Here is a 23,588-nt window from a genome sequence, read left to right on the forward strand (position 1 = left end):
AATGTAATATGATAGTGGCCATATTATTATAAAAGTCAGAATAACCAGTTATTTTATTACTTTAACCTTATGTTGAAGTATTGACAAAATGATAGTGAAAGTGATCACAATATAAATATTGTAGTGTAAACAATAAAAAATTTTATTTAGCAATATAACTTAGAGAAGACAAAGAAAAACAGAAGTGCAGGTGTGCTAAACCAGGGAGAGAACTAAAACATGCAGGGTGCCGGCCCTCGAGAACCCACTTTGGGCACCCCTGACTTAAGTCAATCGATCAAACTGAAAAAAAGATAATGAAGGTTAGTAGTTCCAGGGATGACCACTAAGAGGCGCTGTAGCCAATCACATCCTGGGGGCGGGCTTTACTTTCAGCCCGCCAATCAGCGGAAGCGGTCGTAGTTGAAAGGTTACGTCTAATATGGCGGCAAGCAAACGAGTTCTGTATGTCGGTGAGTGGTTTAGATTTTTTACTTTAATAGTGCATTATATGATTTATGGTTTGTGTGTTTTAGAATATTGTTCTACTTCACTTATAATTATGTTCATGAAAGTAAAACGAGAGCGCAAAGACGGTGTTTGTGCCATGTCGGCAGAGGAAATGTGCACTAATCTACCAAATGCTGCAACCTTTTAATATCTCCTAAATTTAATGTAGTATTATCAACAACACTAGTTATGATATAAAGACTAAAGATTGGCATTCACCGCTGAATCTTGGCAAACATCAATTAAAACAGCAAATTATTATTGTGTATAAGCTGAGTGTCTGTACTGTGTGTTTTCTGTGAGGTGGCTTGGCTGAGGAGGTGGATGAAAAGGTGCTGCATGCAGCTTTCATTCCCTTTGGAGACATCATAGACATCCAGATACCACTAGACTATGAAACCGGTAAACCCACATACTTACTGTTTCATTTACTAAAAATGCCGGTGGATCCAGGCCTAATTACTGTGTGTTGTTCTAAATTTTCAGAAAAGCACAGAGGATTTGCATTCATCGAGTTTGAGCTGGCAGAGGTATGTGAAGAAATGGAAATATAGCAATTTAAAGCGCGTTTCTTTATAAGGTGACTGACTGGTGGGTATTTTCTTCTTGTGCAGGATGCAGCCGCAGCCATCGACAACATGGTAAGAGGTAAAAGTGCTGTTACTCTTTGGTGGCCTTGAGAGTTGTTGCTGAAGTGCTTCTGCTTTGCTTTTGGCTAATCAGAATGAATCTGAGCTTTTTGGACGGACCATCCGTGTCAACATTGCAAAACCAATGAGAATCAAAGAGGGTTCTTCTCGACCAGGTAATGAAAACTATACTCCGATCGGGACTTTAATTTTTTATTATTATTATTTTTTAGCTTCATTCTGTAATTTTATTCCTCCCCATAGTTTGGTCGGATGATGACTGGCTGAAGAAGTTCTCAGGGAAAACTGTAGAGGAAGCTGAGGCAGAGGCAGCATCTGGAGAAACAACCACCACAACACAGGAAGTAAGAGGCATTTCCTTATCCTGATAGTTTGTTTACATGTCTGATAAGTGTGTTTCTTTGTCGGTCACCACCTTCACTGCTGAATGTGCTTTTGTGAAGAATTCAGCTCATTGGAGGTCAGCTTGACAGGTTGCCTTAAAGTGAAGAGCAGTGGTTTTGGCTTTTTTTCCCCAAGATTAACTGGAATTTGACTTTCTACAGACTATGCAAATTCTAAATATAAATTATGAAAGTTAATGTGATCAGAATTGGATCATATTTTAATTTGGATATTTACAAATGTAAATACCATTGTGTGTAGCAGTGTGGCTCTGTCAGGATGATAATGTCATTTTTTATTTAGTAAATGTAGTTAAATGAGATCAAAGAGACACTTATTTGCTTCCAGATAAGAGATTTTTCAGCATCTCTTATGAAGGATTTATGATAACATAAATTATTGAATTACTTTGCAAAAGTAGAAAATTTAATTTAAGAAATGTTTGCATTTGGAAATCTATGGAAAAATAAAACAATTTTTATTTATTGATATTGTTCAACATCACATTTTCTGAAAGCCACATCATGTCTCTTCCTTTCTCATCATCATTTCTTTCTTTATTCAATTCTACTGTCTCCTGTCATTCCTTCATCTGCCTGTTTATTTGTCTGCACATCCATCCACACATGCACCAGTGTTTCTGCTTCTATTCTTTTTACAGGCTCCATATTTAAAATCTGACCACTGCAGAAGTTTCTGTCATAAATATATTGTACTTATTTTAAATCATGATGAAATGAAAATAATACTAAAATGAAACTAATAACTCTTTAAGAATTTGGTTCTTACATTTTGATTTAAAATATATTTATGAATCCTGACCCATGTTTTCAGTCTGGAATACTTAAATAAGTGGAGAATAATTTATTATTTGCAGGGTGAGCCTCCAGCGAAGAAGGGCAGAGTGAATCCACAGGTCTACATGGATATAAAGATTGGGAACAAGCCAGCAGGGAGGCTGCGCTTCCTCCTCCGTGCCGACATTGTTCCAATGACAGTAGGTCTGTACAAAGTCCTTAAACACGTTGTAGGATTGACATCAAAGGATTGTAAGAATGAAGAATGAAGATTCTTTCTTGCTTAGCCAAAAGATGTCCTGGTGGGATTCTGTGGTGTAGGTTCATTTTTTATTATTTTTTAAGTTTCTAATTGACACAAAGCAAAAAGACAAAATGATATGTCTTTTAGCATCTCATCTGCAATGGTTTCCAGAGGAACTACTCTCAGAACAGACATTTAGTTTATATACTTAAGGAATTAGAAGAAACTTAGAATCCAAAAAAACTAATCATTACCTTAGATCAACATTTAGCCCCATCAACTTTAGAGAATCAAACACAGAGAAACAACATCAAGTCATGAATCCAGAGAAACCCCTACTAGTTAATAAATCTGTATTTATTATTAAACATGAGGAACCAATATGTAGTTCCATACTTTAATACTTGTATTTTTCTCTTGCTTTTCTTTTATTTTGTTTGTATTTCCTCTAAATCATGCAAAGCCCTTTGAAATGCCTTGTTGCTGAAAATGTGCTATATAAATAAAATTCTTACCTTACAACATTTCACAGTAATGTGCAGTTTGTGTTGCCATCTCAACATTTTAGGCCTAAACGTCAGGATACAGGCAGGCTTTTAAATGCCTCCAAATTCCAGCAGCAACATGTGAAATATGACTCAAGTCTTCTGCATCGAAGAAATAAGGGGAAAAACACAAACCAGTTTTCTTCAGCTTTAAAATGAAGCTACAGATTTAATATAATGTTTAGCTAAAACTTTACACTGTTTTTAAATTCAATAGAGAACTTCCGCTGCTTGTGCACACATGAAAAGGGGTTTGGCTACAAAGGCAGCAGCTTCCATCGCATTATCCCTCAGTTCATGTGCCAAGGAGGAGACTTCACCAACCACAACGGCACCGGCGGGAAATCCATCTACGGCAGAAAGTTTGATGACGAGAACTTTGTCCTCAAGCACACAGCTCCAGGTAATGAATCCGGCAGTAAGTGGATTGTTTTTTTCTGATCCTAACAATGTTTGCCTAAAGTTGCGTGCTTGTTCACACAGGGCAACTCTCCATGGCCAACTCTGGGCCAAACACAAACGGCTCTCAGTTCTTCATCACCACAGATAAAACGGACTGGTTGGATGGGAAACATGTTGTGTTCGGCGATCTGGTGGAGGGAATGGATGTGCTGCGTGCAATGGAAGTAAGAAATCGAGCCACAATCTGCTTATTTCACTGAATTGCAAGTTTCTAATCCTGCATAAAATTCTGCTTTTAAGGAGTTGGTCATCTTTTAAAAATAAGTTGGATTTAAATGTAATCTGACTTTACTTTATTCCTCCAGGCTCAGGGAACGAAGGATGGCAAACCAAAACAAAAAGTGATCATCTCAGACTGTGGAGAATGTGTATGAATGAGTAAAAAAAAAAACAGTGTTTGTGTGTGTCTGATGGCAGATGTTTAAGACATTTTTTTAACTAAAATCAATTTCTGTTATGTAAATATTTCAATAAACTCATTTTATAACTAAATCACGGGTTGGTAAGCATTTTTCAGTAATTTCAGTGTCATCTTTTTATGTCTGAGTTGCATATAAACTGTGAAAAAGGTGTTATCATTAATTTCTAAAAATTATTTCAGTTGCAAGGAGAGAGATCTGATGATTTACCCAACCTGTCAATTTGAGAGACTTGCTAAAACTTATTAATTATTTTTCCCTCTTCATCCTTGATTTCCAAATACTGGTCATCTGCTAGCAGATCTGTTAGCTCTGAATTATTTTCTTTTTTCATATCTAAGTGACCAGAACTGGAAAGAAGTTGAGTGACAGATCATACAAAGTTTGAGTGAAAACTTTGAAAAACCCACATAAAGTCTGGTTCCTTATACTTTTAAGTTTGAAGGTAGAAACTTTTCACTGTCCTGCATAAATGTTTACCATCTTAATGCACTCAGTAATAAAATGTTTTAACTGGCTTGCATCACTAGTTACCAGTTGCCTATAATCCAAATTGTATCCACAAAGGATACAAACAAAGTGCTCGTTCATTTACAATCATTCCCCAGAGACTTATGTTGCTAAGCCAGAATAATGCTGCCTGTTTCTGGATTCTGAATTTCATGCTGGAGAGATTCAGCAACTCTCCAATTTTATTATGCACTGGGATCCCTCAAAGTTATGTGCTCAGTCCATTTCTTTTAACTCTATTAACTGTATGTACACATCAAATTTTGATCTGTAAAGTTTCTTATTACATGGTTGTAATTTTGCTCAGTGTAAAAGTAATTATTGAACCAATAAGGAGTGAAATTTGGTTCACCTTTAATGAATGATTTCACCTGAATAATACCCCTGGGATTGTGAACTGGACTTTCCAGATTTGCACTTTTGTTTCCAGGAAATAAAACCCAGCATACACTACAACATTCTTTAACGCTGAATTACAACATTCTTTAATGCTGAGTTTTGAGACTATGTTGATATGACAATCAGACCTATTCAGATGCAAACCGATGAACTGAAACAGGTACATGTAAAAAAAAAGTGGAATTTCACTGAAAAGGTCATTTATTTCAGTAATAAAATTCAAAAAGCCATACTCATTAGACGGTCATTACACACACTAATGGATATATTTCAAGTGTTTATTTCTGCTACGTTTGGCTTATTCCAAAAGTAGTCCAAGAAATCAGTTTGTTTTGCTGAAAAATAATTCTATCACACAATGAAAAAAAAAAATTGACTTAATTAAGAAAAGTACTAAAAGACATATGCATTCACTTCTTAGTTGGTTTTAATCAACGTAGAGCCACACATAACAGAGGCTGCAAGGCCGTGGCACTGATGAGGTATTAGGTAGACACTGGGATGCACCGATTGCAGTTTTCTGGATGATCACCGGTTACCAATGTTTTGAAAAAACCTAACTTACCAATTCTGGCCGATGCCAGTTTTTTTTCTGAAAAGTTGCTTAATATATTTTCAACAATGGGTGACTATTGTTAACTGTAAACTTGCAAACATGACCTGGTTGGTTGGTTTGTGAGTCAAACCTCTCACAGGATAAAAGAAAAGCGCAGTGGTTTATTTTTATTCCTTTGCCGAGGTTAATAGCACTGGTGGATAAGATGGGCTTCACATGTAAAAATCAGCTGATCACTGATCTCACAAAATTAAGAAAATCGGCACTGATAAATCAGCTGGCCGATAAATCGGTGCACCCCTAGTAAACACAGGAGAGTTTGCTTGCAAAGTGAGTTAATCGGGTGCCTGCATTGGGTCTGGCTGATAAATTAAGACACTTAGCTTTGAATCAAAACGAATCATGTCTCTCTGAGGAACCTTTATGCTGGATTTCAGTGCAGTGCCTTTCTACAATTCCTTCAAATTCTGTGACCTTTATTTCTAAATCAAATGCATTTCAATGAAATTTTCAATTAAGTTTGCTCTTTAACTTTAAGAAGAAACTTTAGACCACAGAACAACAGTCCAGTCAATCCAATGGTTTTCACCTTTTCTACAACCCTTCTTCCTTCCACTAAACTTTCCTGTAATGTGCTTTGATACAACATTCTGAACAACTTTCTTTAGCATTGACTTTTGTAGCTTGCCTATTGGTGTCAATAATAATTAAACTTTTATGTATAAAAATGGTTTTCATTTGTATTATTTAATGTTTTTTTAGGTAAAGTTTGGTGTTTTATTTATCCAAGATGATTGAAATAAAACTGTAACTTATAAATATATACAATACACTCAGTGTGTGAAAAATGTGTGAAACCTTCATTGTTTGAACTGAAATATTTCAGTAAATCAATTTATTTATGATACTTTAAACAATTGAGATGCCTTTCAAATATTTTTTGGAAAGGTTTTTTTCTTTCTTTCTTCTTTTTCATGTTTTTTAAAAAGTAAAACAAAAAGAAAAAAAAGAGAGAAGTAAAAAAACAACTTTTGTTAAATCGTTATATCTTCAAATGAAAACCAAATTGTTTGGTTCGTGTTTTACGTAAGAGTCGAGACTCTACCTTTCATTGGTCGAACAAGTTTTAAGGTTGTGGAGCCACACCTGAACAGGTCAGCGCGGTGGGACGTCACACACCAAGCGCGCAGCTCCACCCCAACTTTCAGCTCCGTTCCAGTCCGGGGAGTGAATCTGCCCAGACTCTCGTCGGGGTTGTTGAGCCACGGACTGCTGCGCTGCCGCGACTCTGAGGCACCGCGACTGTTTTGGAGCTCTAAACTGTGAGTAACCTCAAACAGACACAAGCGAACATACTAGATCAGGCTGAGATGTGAAGCTGTTTTAGTGGATTTCATGGGGGAACGCGTGTCAGCGCGCAAATTACGCACGGAATGTACAAACTTGGAAGTTTTTATTTCGGCAATGGAAAGTAATGGGCTCGATTTAGCGAGAGTTACAACATTGTAAGAAAGAAATGAATGCTCATGTCAATTAGATCTAACAAGATGAATAAGAATTATGTGTATTTTTGCGATCTTTGGAGTGATTCAATACTGTTTAAACTAAACGACCAGAACACAACGTTACTGACGTTTCTTTGTGTTTTGTTGCTTTCTCAATGATTGACTTCAGATTCTGTTTGTTTCAGATACCCGAGATCTATCTGTGACATTTAAGCCCAGAGGAAAGCCTTTTGTCTGCCTTCGATCAGCAGGAAGAGACAGTCTGTGAATAAACTCCATCATGAACTGGGCATTCCTCCAAGGCTTGCTCAGTGGGGTGAACAAGTACTCCACAGCCTTCGGTAGAGTGTGGCTGTCCATTGTGTTCCTCTTCAGAGTCATGGTGTTTGTGGTGGCGGCTGAAAAGGTGTGGGGAGATGAGCAGAAAGACTTCAAATGCAACACGGCTCAGCCAGGATGCCACAACGTCTGCTACGACCACTTCTTCCCAGTGTCCCATGTCAGGCTGTGGGCCCTGCAGCTCATCTTCGTCACCTGCCCCTCATTACTGGTGGTGATGCATGTGAGCTACAGGGAAGAAAGGGAGAAAAAGCACAGGGAAAAGTATGGCGAAAACTGCCGCCGACTTTACCTGAACACTGGGAAGAAACGCGGAGGTCTGTGGTGGACCTATGTCCTCACTCTGCTTTTCAAAATAGGGGTGGATGTGACCTTTGTCTACCTTCTCTACCACATCTATGAGGGGTATGACTTCCCCCCTCTAATGAAGTGCACACAGGAACCATGTCCCAACACAGTGGACTGCTTCATCTCTCGGCCTACTGAGAAGAAAATCTTCACCCTCTTCATGGTGGTCACCAGCCTGGCCTGCGTCCTGCTCTCCATCTTCGAGGTCATCTACCTGGTGGGGAAACGCCTCCACGAGTTAGTCAATGGGGATCATCACTCAAATCGCGTGACCAACACGTTGTCCAGCAGATCCAGTCTGATGGAATCGAACGCTATGAAACATACAGGGAAAAAAACACCCGAAACGCCTGCACCCTCATACAGCGCAGCTGTGTCATGAGACGCGAGAGCAAAGACTTTCTGAAAGAGCACAGAGACGGAGAGCAAGCAAAAGCCGGCACTCCTAGCTGCCTCAAGACTTGTTGGTATAAAGTACCTCAAAGACTGATTTTTTGTACAGAGTTTGTATTTCTGGATCAGAATATACGTGTCATACTGTTGGTAAATATAATGTATTGTAAGTGAAAAGCTCTACTGTTGTTTTAAAGAAAGAAAAACAAACGTTTCATAGGTCGCTTTGTTTGATTTAGACTTGGGATCAGAAGCGTGAGTCACTCCTTGGTTTGGCAAGTTTTACCAGCACATGTGGTTCCTCTGTGTAAGATTTTCCCTGTGCTTAAGCCCAACCTCAAATGTTCAGCCTGCTGAGAGTCTGCCCCTTTCCCTCAGAGCCTGACGTTGGATATTACTTGTTTTTGTTAGTGTTGTGTTTTCCTGCTTTTTGTATTTATGCTGGGGGCAAGAATGTGGTTTTCATAAACACAGCTGATCAGGATGAGGATATTTTACATTCGACCTCACTGCATACGTGTTAATATTTTGTAATAAATATTATTTTATGTTTTAAAGGGCTTCTTTCTCATTTTTTTGGTAAACTGACATGGCGGCTGGAAGAGAGGAGAATGTGTTTAAGAGCAGTGTAAACCCATACACCATCTCTACAGAAAAGGATTTGTTGACTCTGCACAAGCCTTGTGGCTGAGCAAAGATCTCAGCCTTTCTTCCTGTCTCATTCTTGCTTTTCCATTTGTTTCGTAAAAAGCCTTGCACCCCATTGGCCAGGCTGATTATCCTGTTGCCAGGAGCAGTGCTTTCATTGTTTGGGTATATTGGTACATTGAGGAGGAGCCACCCACTCCATGATTTGATTCATCTCCTCTGAAGAGTGACTCCACCCAATACAAGAATCTGTGTTTATGTTGCCTTTTTTCTTTTTTTATACCGTTGATTACAGTAGTTTCTCTGCAATGTGCAAAAGCGGTGATGTTGTCAGAATTAAGGGGCATTTGCAACTCTCTCCTTATTTGCCTTGCTAAGGTTTAGAAATGCAGCTGTTTACATCTATCTTGGCAGAACAACCAGTGACAGAATGGTATATACAAAAGTAAACCAGTCAAATTGAACTCTACAAACAAGGACTGGATTAACTGCAGGCATCTGTAGTTCACTGGAAACGTATGAAGAGTTTTTAAGGCAAGCTACAGTACAAAACGCTTCTGATTTTTAAAGAATAATAATAGAAACGTACACTTTATTGTAAATTACTTTAACAGCTGGTATACAGATGGAAACGAGTATTTTATTACCTTACTTTGTAATTTCTAAAGGACATTAGTAGATAGATGGAAGATTTGACATTCGAGCCTGATATATTCAGACTTTTTAACAAGAACAAACATTTCCCTTATTTTCTCAAGCAGTAAGTTTGCTAAATTACCTTGCTAAATTTTTGTTTTGAGGTAAAGAGCAGCATCATGGAGATAAAACTTTCAAAAGAAAACTTATAAGACATGAGCAAAGGATTTCTTGAATAGATGCATTTACTAGTTAAAGAGGATGAACTCCATCTGCACTAGGTAACATTAACATGTAAGAAAACACACAAAAATAAAATGTAAAATACTGTACATATAATTTGAGAAAAAAAGAGCAATATTTGCTTCTATGAAAGTGGTAAAGTCTAGATAAGTGTGGTGAGATAAACAGGATATAAATTTTGACTGCAAGGTGGAGCAGCTGAAATCCACATGGAGTTAGCATGTTTTCCACAAGCCTGTGCTTTTTTTTTTTTTTTTTTTCAGTAAGCAGCTTCTTTCCATATCCAAAAAAAACCCGACTGTTTGGTCACTTGGTCTCTCTGAACTGCTCTTGGGTATGTGCATGCATGAGGTTGTTTGCATGCACATACCCAAAACACACCCAAAACTCTCACCCAAGTTTTGGGTGAGAAGTGGAGTTCACACAGATCTGGTTCTATTGTCTGGATATAAAACAAAGAACTTCATTCTAAAAGTGAGGAGAGGAAAGTAGAGATATTTGACACCCTTTAGTTTTATCTCATCTCTGAAGAAAGACACTGGGAGTATCATAGTTTGTGACCTTTGTTTGGGATATCGAGTTAACTTGTTATTGTCGATGAAACATTTGATTGTTAAAAGATATTTTCTCCATACAGAAAAGACAAAGAAACAAAAATGAATCTCATCTACTAAGAGTTCAGATGATATAAAAAAATCCAGACTTTTATAAAACAAATTCTAAAAAGAGTGATAAAAAATTAAAAAATAATTAAATAATAAAAAAAACACTTACAATCTGGTTCTGGTCACCTGCAGTTGAGTCTGACTGTAAATTCAGTTCTTTGAATTTAGCTGATTCATCTTCACACCTTGAAATTTATGAATGTTTGCCTGATTCACGTGTTTGTAAAGTGGGTCAGTTGTTTTTTTGTTTTTTTTCATCGGTGATCTGTTTTTCCAACTAATTGGTGGAGAACGTTTTGACCTAAATCTAAATTAGAATGACTAAGGTATGTCATCAAAGCACTGCTTAGTTGCTGAACAATGATGATGATGATGATGATGGTGCCAAGCTCTCTTGTTGTCTTCAGATATTTTCATTCCTCAGTAAATTCATCTTCCTTCCCAGTGCTGATGAGCTCCTTTTCCCATGTTTGCCCTTTTAGATGGAAACTGGATGATCTGTCCTGTTGAGATAAAGATAATCTAATCACTGTTTTGAACAAATCAACTCTAAAACTCGTATGAAGGATATGATCTTTACATTACTATACATTACTGTAAACTTCTTTACAGTAGTGTAAAGAAGTTGCTAAGAATCTCTGATCTCTGAGACAACTACCTTAATTTAAACTTTTTAGATCTCTTTTTCACTTTTAGAAACATTTTTTGAATATTTCCGGGTATTAGAATAACTTAGATTTTTTTCTGAAGAGTTTTAAGACAGATGGTCAGTTTGGAGCTTGATAATTCATACCATAAATTCAAGGAAGGTATTGGAAAACTTCCTTCAAGATTTTGGTGCTTATTGACGCAGTAGCAACTCAGAGTTGCTTCATATTTGTCAGCTGCACATCTACAGTTGCACCACATCTAATGGCCATTGAACTCATTGTGCTTTATGATATGACGCCTCAGCTGCATGCAAGACTTTCTTGCAATCAGAACATCCTGGTTTTTGATGCTAGTTGAGGACTTTCTCAACATAGTTTTAATGTTCTCCCCAAATTCTGCCTGGATACTCTGGCTTCATTCCAAAAACAATACATGTTAAATTCATCAACCATCCTAAAAAGCCTTTACATGTGAGAGTGCGTGCGTATGGTTGGTTGTTTTGGTTTATGCTGTGATGGATGATAATGAATTGTTAGAATCCAACATGAGAGCATTTTTGAAGCTGATTGCGACTTGAGCAACAGTTTTCTTTCTATCTTGTCAAACCAGTCTCCTCAAGCTTTTTTTTTTCAGCACATTCTCTGTAGGAGCAAGGCATGGTCGTCCATTAGCATCTCGGTATGTTAGCAGCTTCTGAAATACTCAGGCACCCAAACCACTCACAATTCAATACAACATCAATCTCCTGTCTTTTCCAGTCTGATTGTTGTTTGAAACTTCAGCAAGTCATTTTCTAGATGCCTACATGCATCAAAATACTTTTTATGACTGATATTCCTGTTTGTGTAAGCAAGTAAATAAATAGTCTTCCTTGAGTGAAACCTTTCACAGGAAGTATTTGAAAACTTCCTTCAAGATTTTGTTCCTCATTGACGTAATAACAACTCAGAGTTGCTTCGATGTTACACATGTGATTGCCTTTGGCCATCATCCCTCTTCTCCAGTCGGACTGTGTGTCTCTGTAAACAATCCTGCCCTCCCACTCGCGATGGGAACCTCATGTGATTGGGAGGTCTTGTGGAAAGACCTTCTCACACAATTTCTTGGCTTCCTTCCTTTTTCAGAGCCCGCAGTTGAAAGTTGTGCCTTTCAGTCTGTTGTATCCGTCCTGTCGGGATTGTCGCTGGCAGAGGTTGAGTCACGCTATGGATTCCTTTGGGTGTGTTCTATCCAGACTGGAACCAGTTCTTCATGTAGTGTCTAGAAAAATTGTTTGCACCCCTCCCCCCAGTCTGAAAGAAATTATTGTCCACTAAAATGATAAAAGCAACTGTGGAAGACATGACTTTTCTGAAAAGCACAAATAAACAATGTAGAGAAGCTTTGTCCTAACAACTCTCCATTCTCCAATTCTTCAAGGTTCATTCTCCATTTCTAACATGCAAGAGTTGACGACTGCCTCCATAAAAAATGATGATCTTATCTCACGCTACATTTTCCTTGTTCCTCATTTTTCTTTGTTCCTTTTGAGAAGGAACAAACAAATTGAAGTTTCTTAGAAACCAAGGGTTTCTTTTTCTGTTCTTGGAACACATGACTAAATTATTCAAATTGGACTTTGGTACCAAATGAAAATACTTTTTTTTCTTATCCTCTGCTATGTAGATAGAGAATGTTATTGTTCTGAGAAGGAACAAGTCTGCAAGAACTGGCTTGCTCTGGCACAACCCAGGGATTTTAGTACACAGACTAAAGAAAGGACACAAAAGCTACACCTTACATAATTTCAGAAGGTGAATGATACTGAGACCCTGTGAGGTGAATGGCTGGGCTGTTATATGAGCAGAGTAAAGTTAAAACATTGTAAGGCACACAATGCTTCTTTTTAAATAGTATTGTGATATAAATCTGCATGAAAGAGCATGCAAAAAGTTTTTTTTTTTGTTTCAAACCCATAGCAAATCTCTAAGTAAGACATCCCCCAAGCAACAAATATATACAAGTCAAAGGATAAACACAACAAAAATATGCTTTCCTGTTAAGGTGTGTCTCTTGCGTGCGCTGTCTAGAACCATCACATGTTCTGACAAGGAGACAGTCCTGTTCCTGGAAACTCAAACTCAAAACAATAAGACTGAGTGTTCACCTTTAAAACCAAAGACTGCAAAGCAAAAACACCTGGTAGGTATGCTGCAAACTTTGACTAAAGAAAGCATTGAATGCTTCAAAATGAGAAAAATTATTTTGATTATCCTTTACTGTACTAACAGTAAAGGCTTAGAACAGTTTAGAATATGCATCGATAAGGTAATTTTTTTTTCTTAAATCTGATCAGATAAAAAAAACTCACAATTTTAACAGGTTTTAACAATGGTTTTTATTGATCTTTTGTAATATTTTATTGTAATGTCAACTGTCAAAATTAAATCAGTACAATTAACAGAAATTAAGTCATTACAACATGACTTTGTGTTTAATTTATCTATATAATGTGTTTCAAAAAGTCAGAAGTTTCTCATCATCCTGACCTAAAAGTTCTGCCCTGTTAGCAAACCTACTGATAACTGAATAAAAATGAGAATAAAACTTTGCACCTATAAAGATTTATACATCGCTAAATCAGTCACACTCAACACAATTTAATTTCCTTCAGTGGAGATGATGCTCATGTGTTTTGAAAGAACACAGTGGAGAGAAATACATTGTACCACATTTTTAAGCCAACGCTATACTTTTTGGAAACAGAATGTAGCTGAAGACTTCTAAGCCACTAGCAACTGTTACAGATGTAGACAGGAACCAGGCTAGGAAAAGGAGGGGTCTGTACAGACACTATGTAATTACAGTAATTTCCTGTGCACACGACCATCTGCACAGCCAGATGACAACCTATCAAAAATACACAAGATTCCTTCATTCTTGGCATATTGAAGTGAATATATTCACTGAAAAAGATGATTTTGACTGAGCCAGAGGAGAAAGACAACAAAACAAGAAAAAGAACCTCCAAGAGTTTAGATCTAAAGAAGAAAAGTCACATGTTTCTCACCTGTGCTCAAAATCCAATTTGTCCACCTGTATAAAAAAATATATATATATATATAAAAAAACAGCTTTATTTGGATTTTTGATGATTTCTACATTAACAGCACAGGGTCTCTCTCACATACACAATTGTACACTATGTTCTAGTCAACATGTTGCTGCTGTGTTTGGAAATAACACATCTAGATCAATGCATTATTTTGGCTGGCATTGCAAGTGGCAGCCTGTTCACTTAACATTTCAATCAGCAAATCAGGCTGGCTTTGGAACGTGAAGCTGAGACAAGGTTAAAGTTTAAATTCATATAATTCCCAGATCTGAATTTGATCCCAGGAGCTGACTGCACACTGTTAAGTAGGCACCAGCTGTAGTTCCAGCCCAGGGAACATTTACATATAGGGCCATGTGGCTAGAAATGCAGATGACACAGTGTGTAGCTTAGATACAGAAATTGTCTGATGTGAATTGTCTGTATAAGATTCCAACTGGACAACTCTGGGTGGAATGTGGGACTCATAGTGTCCCAGATAGATGTGTTGGGAAGTTCAATAAAATCTGAGCTAATATTATTAACATCTGTTCAAGATCTCACTGAGCAACCAGATTGGATTTTGCATACTCTGATCAACTGGATTTTTCCTCCTAGCTCCTGGGCCCAGTGGGTTCGCTGACATCCACCAAGACAAAAGCTGAAGTAATCTCGCCAGAGCCACTTCAGAATCACCATAAATATAAAAACCCGGTTTAGCTGCTTTGAGAGTGAGAAGGAGAGAAGCAGGGCGGAGAGGAACATCTGGGCCGGCTCCAGCCTTCCTTCGTTTTCTTTGACCACACCCACGGCCACATTTCTCCTCTCTGCGCTCCTACCTGTCCGCGGGAGCCAAATCCGTGCGTCAAAAGATCGGCACGAAGTTGAACTGAGGCGGAATAAATGGGAAAATCAACAAGCCGGCGGTTGTTTTAGAGAGATATGGAGTAAACGTCTCAAAGTAAGTGAACATTAACGATTCTGACAATGTGTTAGAAGGTTTTGGCAACGTTCATGTTTGGCGTTTCAGACAGAAAATGAATGCTTGAGGTCGCGGTTTGCTGGTGCGCACTGAGCGGATCGACTGGTTTGTAACCGACTGTGATTTAGAACATGACAGCATCGTCTCAGAGCGATTCTTCACACGACGATATGTTCAGAGAGCGCGGACAGTTAGTGCGTAAAAGCCGTTTTTTTAAATTAATTATATCTTGCTTTAAGACTCAATAATAGATTTCCTTCAACTCTTCTACGTGAAAATACTCACAAAAGGAGACTGGCATGTGCTAACCTCATTTCCATAGTGACTATTTGCCTAAAAATGCCCTAAAGAAAAGACTGAACAAACAGTTTGTGGGTGTGTAAAAAGAAAAAAAGTTTGTGGCCTTTGTTGGCAGTTTGGGCTGTGATTTTACAAACGCCCTCTTGATATATATATATATATATATATATATATATATATATATATATATATATATATATATATATATATATAATTGGCTGAAACTCAACTGGCTCTGAAAACATGACGTTGGTGACCCATTTTTTGTTTTTTTACATTTCCACTTCCAGGTGAAAGGAGAAACAGTAACCATAGAGAGAATAATTTCAGACAACAGATATTTGACGACGAGTCAGCAACATCAGCAACATGGACTGGAAAACCTTCCAAAACCTCCTCAGTGGAGTGAACAAATACTCCACTGCGTTTGGACGGGTATGGCTGTCGGTGGTGTTTGTGTTCAGGGTGCTGGTGTACGTGGTCGCAGCTGAACGGGTTTGGGGGGATGAGCAGAAGGACTTTGACTGCAACACCAAGCAGCCTGGCTGTGCTAACGTCTGCTACGATCACTTCTTCCCCATCTCCCACATCCGCCTGTGGGCCCTGCAGCTCATCTTCGTCACCTGCCCTTCGTTAATGGTGGTGATGCATGTGGAGTACCGCAAAGACCGCGAGCGAAAGCACAGGGCCAAATTCGGTGATGACAGCAAGCTGTACAACAACACTGGCAAGAAACATGGTGGGCTGTGGTGGACCTACCTGTTAAGCCTTTTTGCAAAAACGGGTATTGAGATTGCCTTCCTCTACATCCTTCACCACATCTACGACAGCTTCTACCTACCGAGGCTCGTCAAGTGCCAGGTGATGCCCTGTCCCAACGTGGTTGATTGCTACATCGGTCACCCAACGGAGAAGAAGGTCTTCACCTACTTCATGGTTGGAGCTTCGGCCCTCTGTATCATCCTGAACATATGTGAGATCATTTATCTCATCGCCAAGAGAATTGCACGGATCATAAACAAGTGCAAAAAGCACAATCGCAGCATTGTGCATCATGACGACTACACTAACGACAATTTCCACAACTTCAACATGGTTTTGCCAGAGAGAGCTAGGGACGATAAACCTCCACCCTTCAAGAATGTATACAAAGCAACAACTCGGCTAGAAGTACTTGGGACAGATCCAAAAATACGGGCCTCTGCTCCCAACTTGACCCTATCATTGTCATGATGGAAGTCAGTTCCACAGCTCAAAAGCTGAGAACTGCTTTGGCTGGATCCCAGGTCACAAACCTTAAAAAACATTACAGATGCAGACTCATGAGCCAAATTACGGAATGTTTCAGAGCTGCGTCATTGGTACTGGATTCATTGTGACTTTGTGTCCGCATCTAAAACTCTGAAGTAATTGTTTGAACTTTGGTCTCCAAGTCAACATCCACAATATTTACAAGTCAACTGTTAAATTTAAGTTGGATTTGTTGGTGATATGTGATTGTTCGTTTTGGATACTATAAATATATCTGTGCCATTTAAGCTCTTCTACTTTTAAAAACAAGATAGTGAGGGTTTTATCAGCTTTACTTTTGAGGAGTTTTGGTATGGGGAGGGAGTGTCACAAAAGAAGCAAAGACACACCTGGTAGAAGTATTCACCCTGCCTGCCCGTGTCTACAGTGGTGTGTCAGGAAGTGATTTCGTAATCTACAGTTTACCCATCAAAAAGGGATTTTTACAATTTAATTTCCTCTCAGTTTATGGTTTCAGCATCTTGATTTTATGTAAATCCAGTGAAGAAAAGGACACCCTTCTTCATGGGTATGTAGATGCTTCAGAGTTTGTATTAAAGGTGTCCAGAGATTACATTTTTTATTCTCAGACAAAATCAAATGCATTTGTTTTGCATTTTATTTTTTTAAATCCTTTCTCTGTGTCAGGTTTGTACTGCTTTGACTCTTTGTGTCTTGACATACTTGTGCACAACCTCACTCGATCCAAGACCACTGTTGATTCAAGTCAACGTCAAGGGAATACTGCTGTTTGCTCTGTCTTTAGGACTGAATCATGTTGGATGAAAACTGGACAGACCTGGATGTGGCTTTTGGAACTGTAACAGTCCAGTCTCGACGTCACCTGGAAATGTCTTGATTGCAGATGCTGTTAATATTCGTCCTTTTTGTAAAAGTGTAAATGTATGACAACAATGTGTGTCTTTGCCGTTTTTGAATTGAGATTCATTATTAGAAACAAGCAACTTCTGAAAGAGAAAACATAATATGAACGTAGATTTTAATTCTACACGTGGATCCTGACAATCTTCATTTAAGGAGCGAGTCATGTTTTATGATGAATCCTCACATCGACGTAAATTTGTGCCAGACATGCATCTGAATATGCTGTGAGTCATGATGAAATTGTATCCCATAACTGCTACGTACTTTTCCAGATGTTTCTTGGAATACGCAACAACCTCAGGTTCTCTGTTAGACTTGTCATTCAGGTTTCTTTTTTTTTTAATGACAGGTAAAAAAAACCCTGTCATTCAAAGCATAGCAGCTGAAATGCTTTGTTTTGTCTTCTGTTTTCTTAGAACAGGAAATTTTCCACAGAGACAATGAGAAATCTACTCACAATAGTTCCTCAGATGGTCATTAATGGCTCAAAATATGTTTCTTCCTGAAGAAGTATAAAAGCATAAAAAGGTACTGTACATCTGACGCCCTCTACTGTTACTGGTACCCAATGGTAGCGATGTGAAAAACTTGAATATAAATGATTCTTTTATTGCAGTTGGACAATCAAGCCTAAAATATTATGAAAGAGGAGCCTTTCATTTTAAAACATTTATTAGCCAGAGGTAGGAAACAGTGTTTAACTTTACAGCTGCGACATTTACCATTTCTATGAAGAGATGTAAGTGACACGTATAAAAATAATAATCCATGACTTCTGTTTTTCATCGGTGTCCTGCAAATGTTGATTTAAAAACTCCAAACTTTTCCAGACACCATTTATGACAACAATGTATTGGCAAGACTGCCAATATTTTTTGGACAGTCTTGAAGAAAAACTTGGCATTCAAGTACAAACCATTTTCCAAGTTGGGTTTTATGGGTTATTTTTGACAAATGCAGTTAAAACCCTGATGCAAAGAGATGTGTAGGCAAAAGAAGCAAAAACCGGAGAAATGGCTTGCACCCCAGGTAGCTTTATCTCTGTAGGCAACACAATGTGCCTTGCCCAGAGGAACTCCGACACGCAGCAGGGGAAGAAACAGGAATCTGAATCACAATTTTTCCAAATTCAAGACAGCTACTCTTCCAACTGTTGTCCTCATTAAGTAAGTGTGTGAAACAGTCAAGAAATAAAACTGAGTTGAAAAAAATCCAAATTGACATAACATACCATAGATTGTTTTCTTTAATAGTGGGATGAGTCTCACTTATTTTCCCTTCAAAATAGAAATAATAAAAGAACATTCCATTCAAGTGAGGCAGATAAATGATATAGCAATGCATTTTCACTATGTTTTATCAAGTCAGATAACTCAAAAATACCTTAAACTAGATGCAGTCAAATCAACAACACATTTAAGGCGGTGAGCTGACAGCAGTCTGACTGAAGTCAAGTCTAACTCTCAGACCACCACTAGCAAGGTATGGTGATGAAGTGTCTTCTCCAAGGACACAATGACTGAGACAGATGGAGCTGGGTTTCATATGCATTGCTTACAAAATAAACCACTTCCTGAACTACTCTCGCTCCATGTGCATTGCTCTTCATAACTCACTAATACCAACAGGAAAACAAAGGATGAATGTGTGGAAAAGCTCCAATTGCTAAGAGGCCTGTGGAACTCCCTGAGTCCCAATTTTTTTTAACATTTAAAAAAAAAAAATCTTGTGGGCACCGTCAGAAATTGAAAAATTGAATCCATTTTGCAGGTTGACGGTCTAAAATCATTTTCTCAAATCAACAAAAATTTGACAATATCAGTACTCCTCTGGTCATTGTGAGTTGACTTGTTAGGTGACCTCAACTCGGGTCCAGCCCTAAAAATATAACATCCTGAAACCTTCGGATGGATTCCTTCTCAAGCACACCTGAGTCAAATGAATGGTGAGGCTATTTGATTCAAGTGTTTCAAATATTTATCTGGAACTTGACAGAATGATGATGAGCTTATTCCATTTGATTTGTTGGACCAAGGGCACATCTAAAACTTACAGGACCCTGACACTTGAGGACTTAAAAGTAGCCATATGTAACTTCAATAAAATATATATTTTTTTATACATATTTGTTACAACTATCACTATGTTGTGATGGTATGAAACACATAAACTTTGAAAAAAACAAATAAATCAAGCTTCTTTGCTTTCTTCCTGTTGTCCTGTGCTCTGTCTGAAACAACCAATCAGACCTAGGAAGAGGGTCTTAGTGCTGTCAATCACTCCTGTGTATACCCCACTCATAACCCCTTCCCCATAGGCGCTTGATCTTTTCACAGATTATCCGTCTCACTTTACACTGTTACAACATGGTGAAAAAACATATTTTTGCAAAAGCTACGTACTGTACCTGTACTTTATGTCAAAGCTGGGATTCCCCGGTCAAACATGAAACAAACAGACTTAAAAGCAGAATTTTTCAAAGGTTTCCAATATGAGATGATGCTAAAACATCCTAGCAATATTTATCAGTAGACAAATGCAATCACAAATTACAATGTAAAATAGTTTTATTTTTGAAACTTTCATAATTATGTACATTTTAGATTTGAAGAGATAATTTAAATAAATAACCTTGAGCACTATGTTAAAAAAAGAAATAGTTTCACTAACCATTATATTGTCCAAACTTCAAAGCCATGATGGTTTCCACAGTTACATCCTGAACTAAATCTTCTGCTGTGATATTAGTGACATAATCTGTATGTACAGGGTCATGCATCATTAGAAACTTAAAGTTAAGTGACTTTTTTTTTTTTGTCGCTGACTTGACAAAAGCATTCCTGTAAAAGACAAGTGCTCTTACGAATCACAGATTTTACATAAGGCACTAATATGCTATAATTATCAATACAGAAAACAATGTTTAACAACAATTTTTAGAGAGGCTGAATCAAACTATACTTTATTTTATTTAATTTAGGAAACTCAGGATGATATAGCCTGGGAAAAAGCCAACGTTTTTTAGTCTACAGTTTGCAGGTGGCTTGTGCCACTTTGGAGCTGGTCTTCCTGTTGATGGTTCGACAGATAAAAGCTCCAGCATCCATCAGCTTTGCGAGGTCCACTCCCTGACACGAGAACACAGAGTCACAGCTTAAATGATTTGAGGAAAAGTTCAAGTATAACACAAGTAATCCATCTATTTTTAAAGTTTATAAGCAGAATAACAGCATAAACAGACTGACAGAAAACAAAAACAGAATGCAATTATTCCCAATGGATCAAAGGTGAAAATTTAATTGCAATATTATTTTAAAAAGCCGCGCGACAGACTGGCAAACCGTCCAGGGTGTACCCCGCCTCTCGCCCAGAACGTGAGCAGGAGATGGGCACCAGCACCCCTCCTGACCCCAATAGGGACAAAGGTGTAGAAAATGGATGGATTATTTTTTTTTAAATACTGGAAAATATGGTTTTTCCCTGTAACATTCAATTGTAGTTTTTAAAAAAATGTACAAGTCATTTAATATGTGACTGTTTCATCCAGAAGACAGAAAATGGATCAATTGAGGCATTATTAACTAATAATCAATGGAATAACTGCTGTTGATGGTTTTCTTTTCCCTCCTAGCCAACTCCAAAACAAAGAAAAGAAGATAACAAGTTGATCTCTTACTGTTTCAATTCCAAGTCCATGCAGCATATAAACAACATCTTCGGTTGCAACATTCCCAGAAGCCCCATGAGCGTATGGACAGCCCCCCAGGCCAGCTACTGATGAGTCTACCACACTGATTCCCATCTGAGAAAACAAAACAAAACAAGAAACAGAAAAACTTCACTTTTATAATAATACCTGGATTGTTTCAGGGAAAGTTTTTGGATTCAGAAACATTAACTCAGCCTGACCTGCAAGGCTATTAGGATGTTAGCCAAAGCCTGGCCATAAGTGTCGTGGCAGTGAACAGCTAAAGCGCTGACTGGCACTTCTTTGGTCACAGCTTCCAACATCTTAGTCATACTTCCAGGAGTCCCCACTCCAATAGTGTCACCCAGAGAAATCTCGTAACAGCCCATAGAGTACAGGCACTTCGCCACCTGTGAGACAGAAACAAATCTTAAGTGCTTTGCATCTGGCTGTTTTGCAAAAGATGACGAATGACCTATTTGCTGAACAAGCTCGACATCTTTTGAGCCAGAACTCACATGTGCAACTTTTTCAGGCGCCACCTGGCCTTCATACGGACATCCCACGACGCACGAGACATAACTGTAGTGACGAGAAACATGGATGAAAGAGTTCAAGAGCAAGTCCAAATTATTTAAAGGTTTACTGAGAGTGGCGAGGATGCTGGTAATTATACCCCCGAACTGGCACAGCAGCTTCTTTAGCTGCCTTCATGACCTCCTCGAAGCGCTGTAAACTCTCCTCCACAGAGCAGTTTATGTTCTTCTTGCTAAACAGCTCAGATGCAGCACCAAATATGGCCACCTCTGAAGCTCCGGCCTTTAGCTGCAGCACAAGAGATCAAAACATGTTTTAGAGCTATTACCTACTGTATTAAAACCTGAACATTCAGTATCTATTCAGGGCTGACACAGGGATACAGGAATGTGCAGCACTCACAGCAGCTTGAAAACCTTTTAGGTTTGGCGTTAGGACTGGATAAGACACTCCTGGTTTCTTACTGATACCTTTCATTACCTCTACTTGATCTGCCATCTGATATTTAAACAACAGACACCGATTAGTATATAAAAAAGACAATAACAACAAAAAACAAAGCTCAATTTATTCTTACATGCTGAAGTTGGAGTGGGGTTTGTTCTAAAATGCTTACCTGAGGAACCCATTTAGGGGACACAAAGCTGGTGGCCTCAATGACTGGAAGTCCAGACTCTGACAACATGTTAATTAAATTGATTTTCGCCTCTGTTGGGACGACAGTCTAAGGGATAGAATAATAAAATACAAAAAAATGAAGAACAGCTGATAAATAATGCCAACTATGCATGACTCGTGTTATTTCACCAGGTTGTATCATGTTGCCACACCTATTCTTTTGCTCACTGAACCACAGGGGCAACAATTTTACTTTATATTTAAAGGTATTTTGCTTTTTTTTAAGGTTACGTCTTAACCTTAATACAAAAAATCAGAATTGTAAAAAAAACTGAAACAAAAACAGCTAAAAACATCTTTGCTGTATTACATAATTATAGTTACATAATTAAAAATGAGAGAACAATTTGTATGAGATGTGTCCAATCAAGCTTGTAAAGCTTGTAAAATTAACATGTTATAATGCCTGTACTGTCAGTGATTACACAAAAACACATCAAAATCAAAACAATGTAAGAATACAATAAATAAAACAAAACTATTTTGTTGTAATTGTGATTTTTTAAAGCTAAAAATAAATAAATGTCTATTATATTATGAACTTCACTGAAATTCCTGAAAGACACAAAAAGCACCTGCTCCCCTTGGATAAACATTTAGTTGTAAATCGTCATTAAGCTTCATTTGGTTAATCTTATGGTTTGAAAATTAAATAAAGCAAAACATTACTAAAAGACGTGGTTTATTTATTTACACGAGTGTACCTTTTCATTTTGAAGACCGTCTCTGGGTCCAACTTCCACTATTTTCACCGTTTGCGGGAGAGCATGAGCAGCTTTCACACATGCCTGAAGGCAAGAAGACACACAGAACCACCGACAGGTGAAATCAAATACAAGTAAGAGTCAAAGCTGAACTGCAGAGTCTCCTCAAGACCCACCAAACACAACCAGCTTCAAGCGAAGGCTAATGGCTATTTGGAGACCGATGTTCTTTACGGCGCCAACCGTTTAGTTCAAACAACGGGGGAATAAAAAACCCAGAACTAACCGTCTTCTCCTTTGGTGCGGAGCGGAACGACATATATTGCTGACCCATTCTTAATGTTAAAGTGGTTCTGTTGACAAGCCTCATTGCAGCAGCCATCACCAGCTGGCTAACAGCAGCCTGACGTCATACTTCCTGGAAACGCGAGTTGTGACGTTTTCTTATTAAAAAAATAAAAAAATGCGCAGGCGCCATCTACTGGCGATAATTAGGTAGTGAATAAGAACCGATAGGATATAGAAGAAAAAAAAACATTTATTTATTGCACATTCTTTTAGTCACTAC

The 23,588-nt window shown here is 38.1% G+C and overlaps 4 protein-coding genes across 6 annotated transcripts; 3 read left to right on the top strand and 1 right to left on the bottom strand.

The window, feature by feature from the left end:
• Window positions 1-411: 411 nt before the first annotated feature.
• Window positions 412-4,063, top strand: ppie (peptidylprolyl isomerase E (cyclophilin E)). Of its 3 annotated transcripts, none has more exons than XM_055038586.1 (10): window positions 412-452; window positions 793-891; window positions 976-1,019; window positions 1,104-1,130; window positions 1,213-1,294; window positions 1,383-1,483; window positions 2,401-2,524; window positions 3,327-3,512; window positions 3,593-3,735; window positions 3,877-4,063. In XM_055038586.1, exons 1-10 carry the CDS (start codon window positions 422-424, stop codon window positions 3,943-3,945), a joined length of 906 nt encoding a protein of 301 aa, XP_054894561.1. In that variant the 5' UTR covers window positions 412-421; the 3' UTR covers window positions 3,946-4,063. The 3 variants fall into 3 exon arrangements, with proteins under 3 accessions (XP_054894561.1, XP_054894562.1, XP_054894563.1); XM_055038587.1 differs by having other exon boundaries at window positions 2,401-2,520; XM_055038588.1 differs by lacking the exons at window positions 412-452; window positions 793-891; window positions 976-1,019; ... (1 more) ...; window positions 1,213-1,294; window positions 1,383-1,483 and having other exon boundaries at window positions 2,449-2,520.
• Window positions 4,064-6,687: 2,624 nt separating this feature from the next.
• Window positions 6,688-8,597, top strand: gjb10 (gap junction protein beta 10). The gene is made up of 2 exons (XM_055038589.1): window positions 6,688-6,777; window positions 7,146-8,597. Exon 2 carries the CDS (start codon window positions 7,241-7,243, stop codon window positions 8,027-8,029), a length of 789 nt encoding a protein of 262 aa, XP_054894564.1. The 5' UTR covers window positions 6,688-6,777; window positions 7,146-7,240; the 3' UTR covers window positions 8,030-8,597.
• Window positions 8,598-14,703: 6,106 nt separating this feature from the next.
• On the top strand, window positions 14,704-17,443 carry gjb3 (gap junction protein beta 3). Its single transcript, XM_055038124.1, has 2 exons — window positions 14,704-14,917; window positions 15,529-17,443. Exon 2 carries the CDS (start codon window positions 15,608-15,610, stop codon window positions 16,469-16,471), a length of 864 nt encoding a protein of 287 aa, XP_054894099.1. The 5' UTR covers window positions 14,704-14,917; window positions 15,529-15,607; the 3' UTR covers window positions 16,472-17,443.
• A 2,519-nt stretch (window positions 17,444-19,962) lies between these two features.
• Window positions 19,963-23,443, bottom strand: hmgcl (3-hydroxy-3-methylglutaryl-CoA lyase). Its single transcript, XM_055038122.1, has 9 exons — window positions 23,307-23,443; window positions 23,021-23,104; window positions 22,255-22,362; window positions 22,041-22,136; window positions 21,778-21,926; window positions 21,620-21,683; window positions 21,323-21,511; window positions 21,090-21,215; window positions 19,963-20,541 (listed from the first exon to the last, which is right to left on the bottom strand). The coding sequence occupies exons 1-9, from the start codon at window positions 23,400-23,402 to the stop codon at window positions 20,440-20,442; spliced, it is 1,014 nt and encodes a 337-aa protein (XP_054894097.1). The 5' UTR covers window positions 23,403-23,443; the 3' UTR covers window positions 19,963-20,439.
• Between the last annotated feature and the right edge of the window lie 145 nt (window positions 23,444-23,588).

The sequence above is a fragment of the Poeciliopsis prolifica genome, unplaced genomic scaffold, assembly GCF_027474105.1.
Source record: "Poeciliopsis prolifica strain line A6 unplaced genomic scaffold, Auburn_PproV2 SCAFFOLD013, whole genome shotgun sequence".
Classification (NCBI taxonomy): Eukaryota; Metazoa; Chordata; class Actinopteri; order Cyprinodontiformes; family Poeciliidae; genus Poeciliopsis; species Poeciliopsis prolifica.

What these genes read in the sequence shown, in the direction of transcription:
- ppie (XM_055038586.1), top strand. Translation starts at nt 422, where the DNA reads ATGGCGGCAAGCAAACGAGTTCTGTATGTCG. An exon ending in ACCACTAGACTATGAAACCG is followed by an intron (nt 892 to 975) that starts GTAAACCCACAT and finishes CTAAATTTTCAG; the next exon opens with AAAAGCACAGAGGATTTGCA. An exon ending in CATTGTTCCAATGACAGTAG is followed by an intron (nt 2,525 to 3,326) that starts GTCTGTACAAAG and finishes TAAATTCAATAG; the next exon opens with AGAACTTCCGCTGCTTGTGC.
- gjb10 (XM_055038589.1), top strand. Translation starts at nt 7,241, where the DNA reads ATGAACTGGGCATTCCTCCAAGGCTTGCTCAGTGGGGTGAACAAGTAC.
- gjb3 (XM_055038124.1), top strand. Translation starts at nt 15,608, where the DNA reads ATGGACTGGAAAACCTTCCAAAACCTCCTCAGTGGAGTGAACAAATAC.
- hmgcl (XM_055038122.1), bottom strand. Translation starts at nt 23,402, where the DNA reads ATGGCTGCTGCAATGAGGCTTGTCAACAGAACCACTTTAACATTAAGA. An exon ending in CCGCACCAAAGGAGAAGACG is followed by an intron (nt 23,105 to 23,306) that starts GTTAGTTCTGGG and finishes TCTTGCCTTCAG; the next exon opens with GCATGTGTGAAAGCTGCTCA. An exon ending in ATGGACTTGGAATTGAAACA is followed by an intron (nt 20,542 to 21,089) that starts GTAAGAGATCAA and finishes TTCTCGTGTCAG; the next exon opens with GGAGTGGACCTCGCAAAGCT.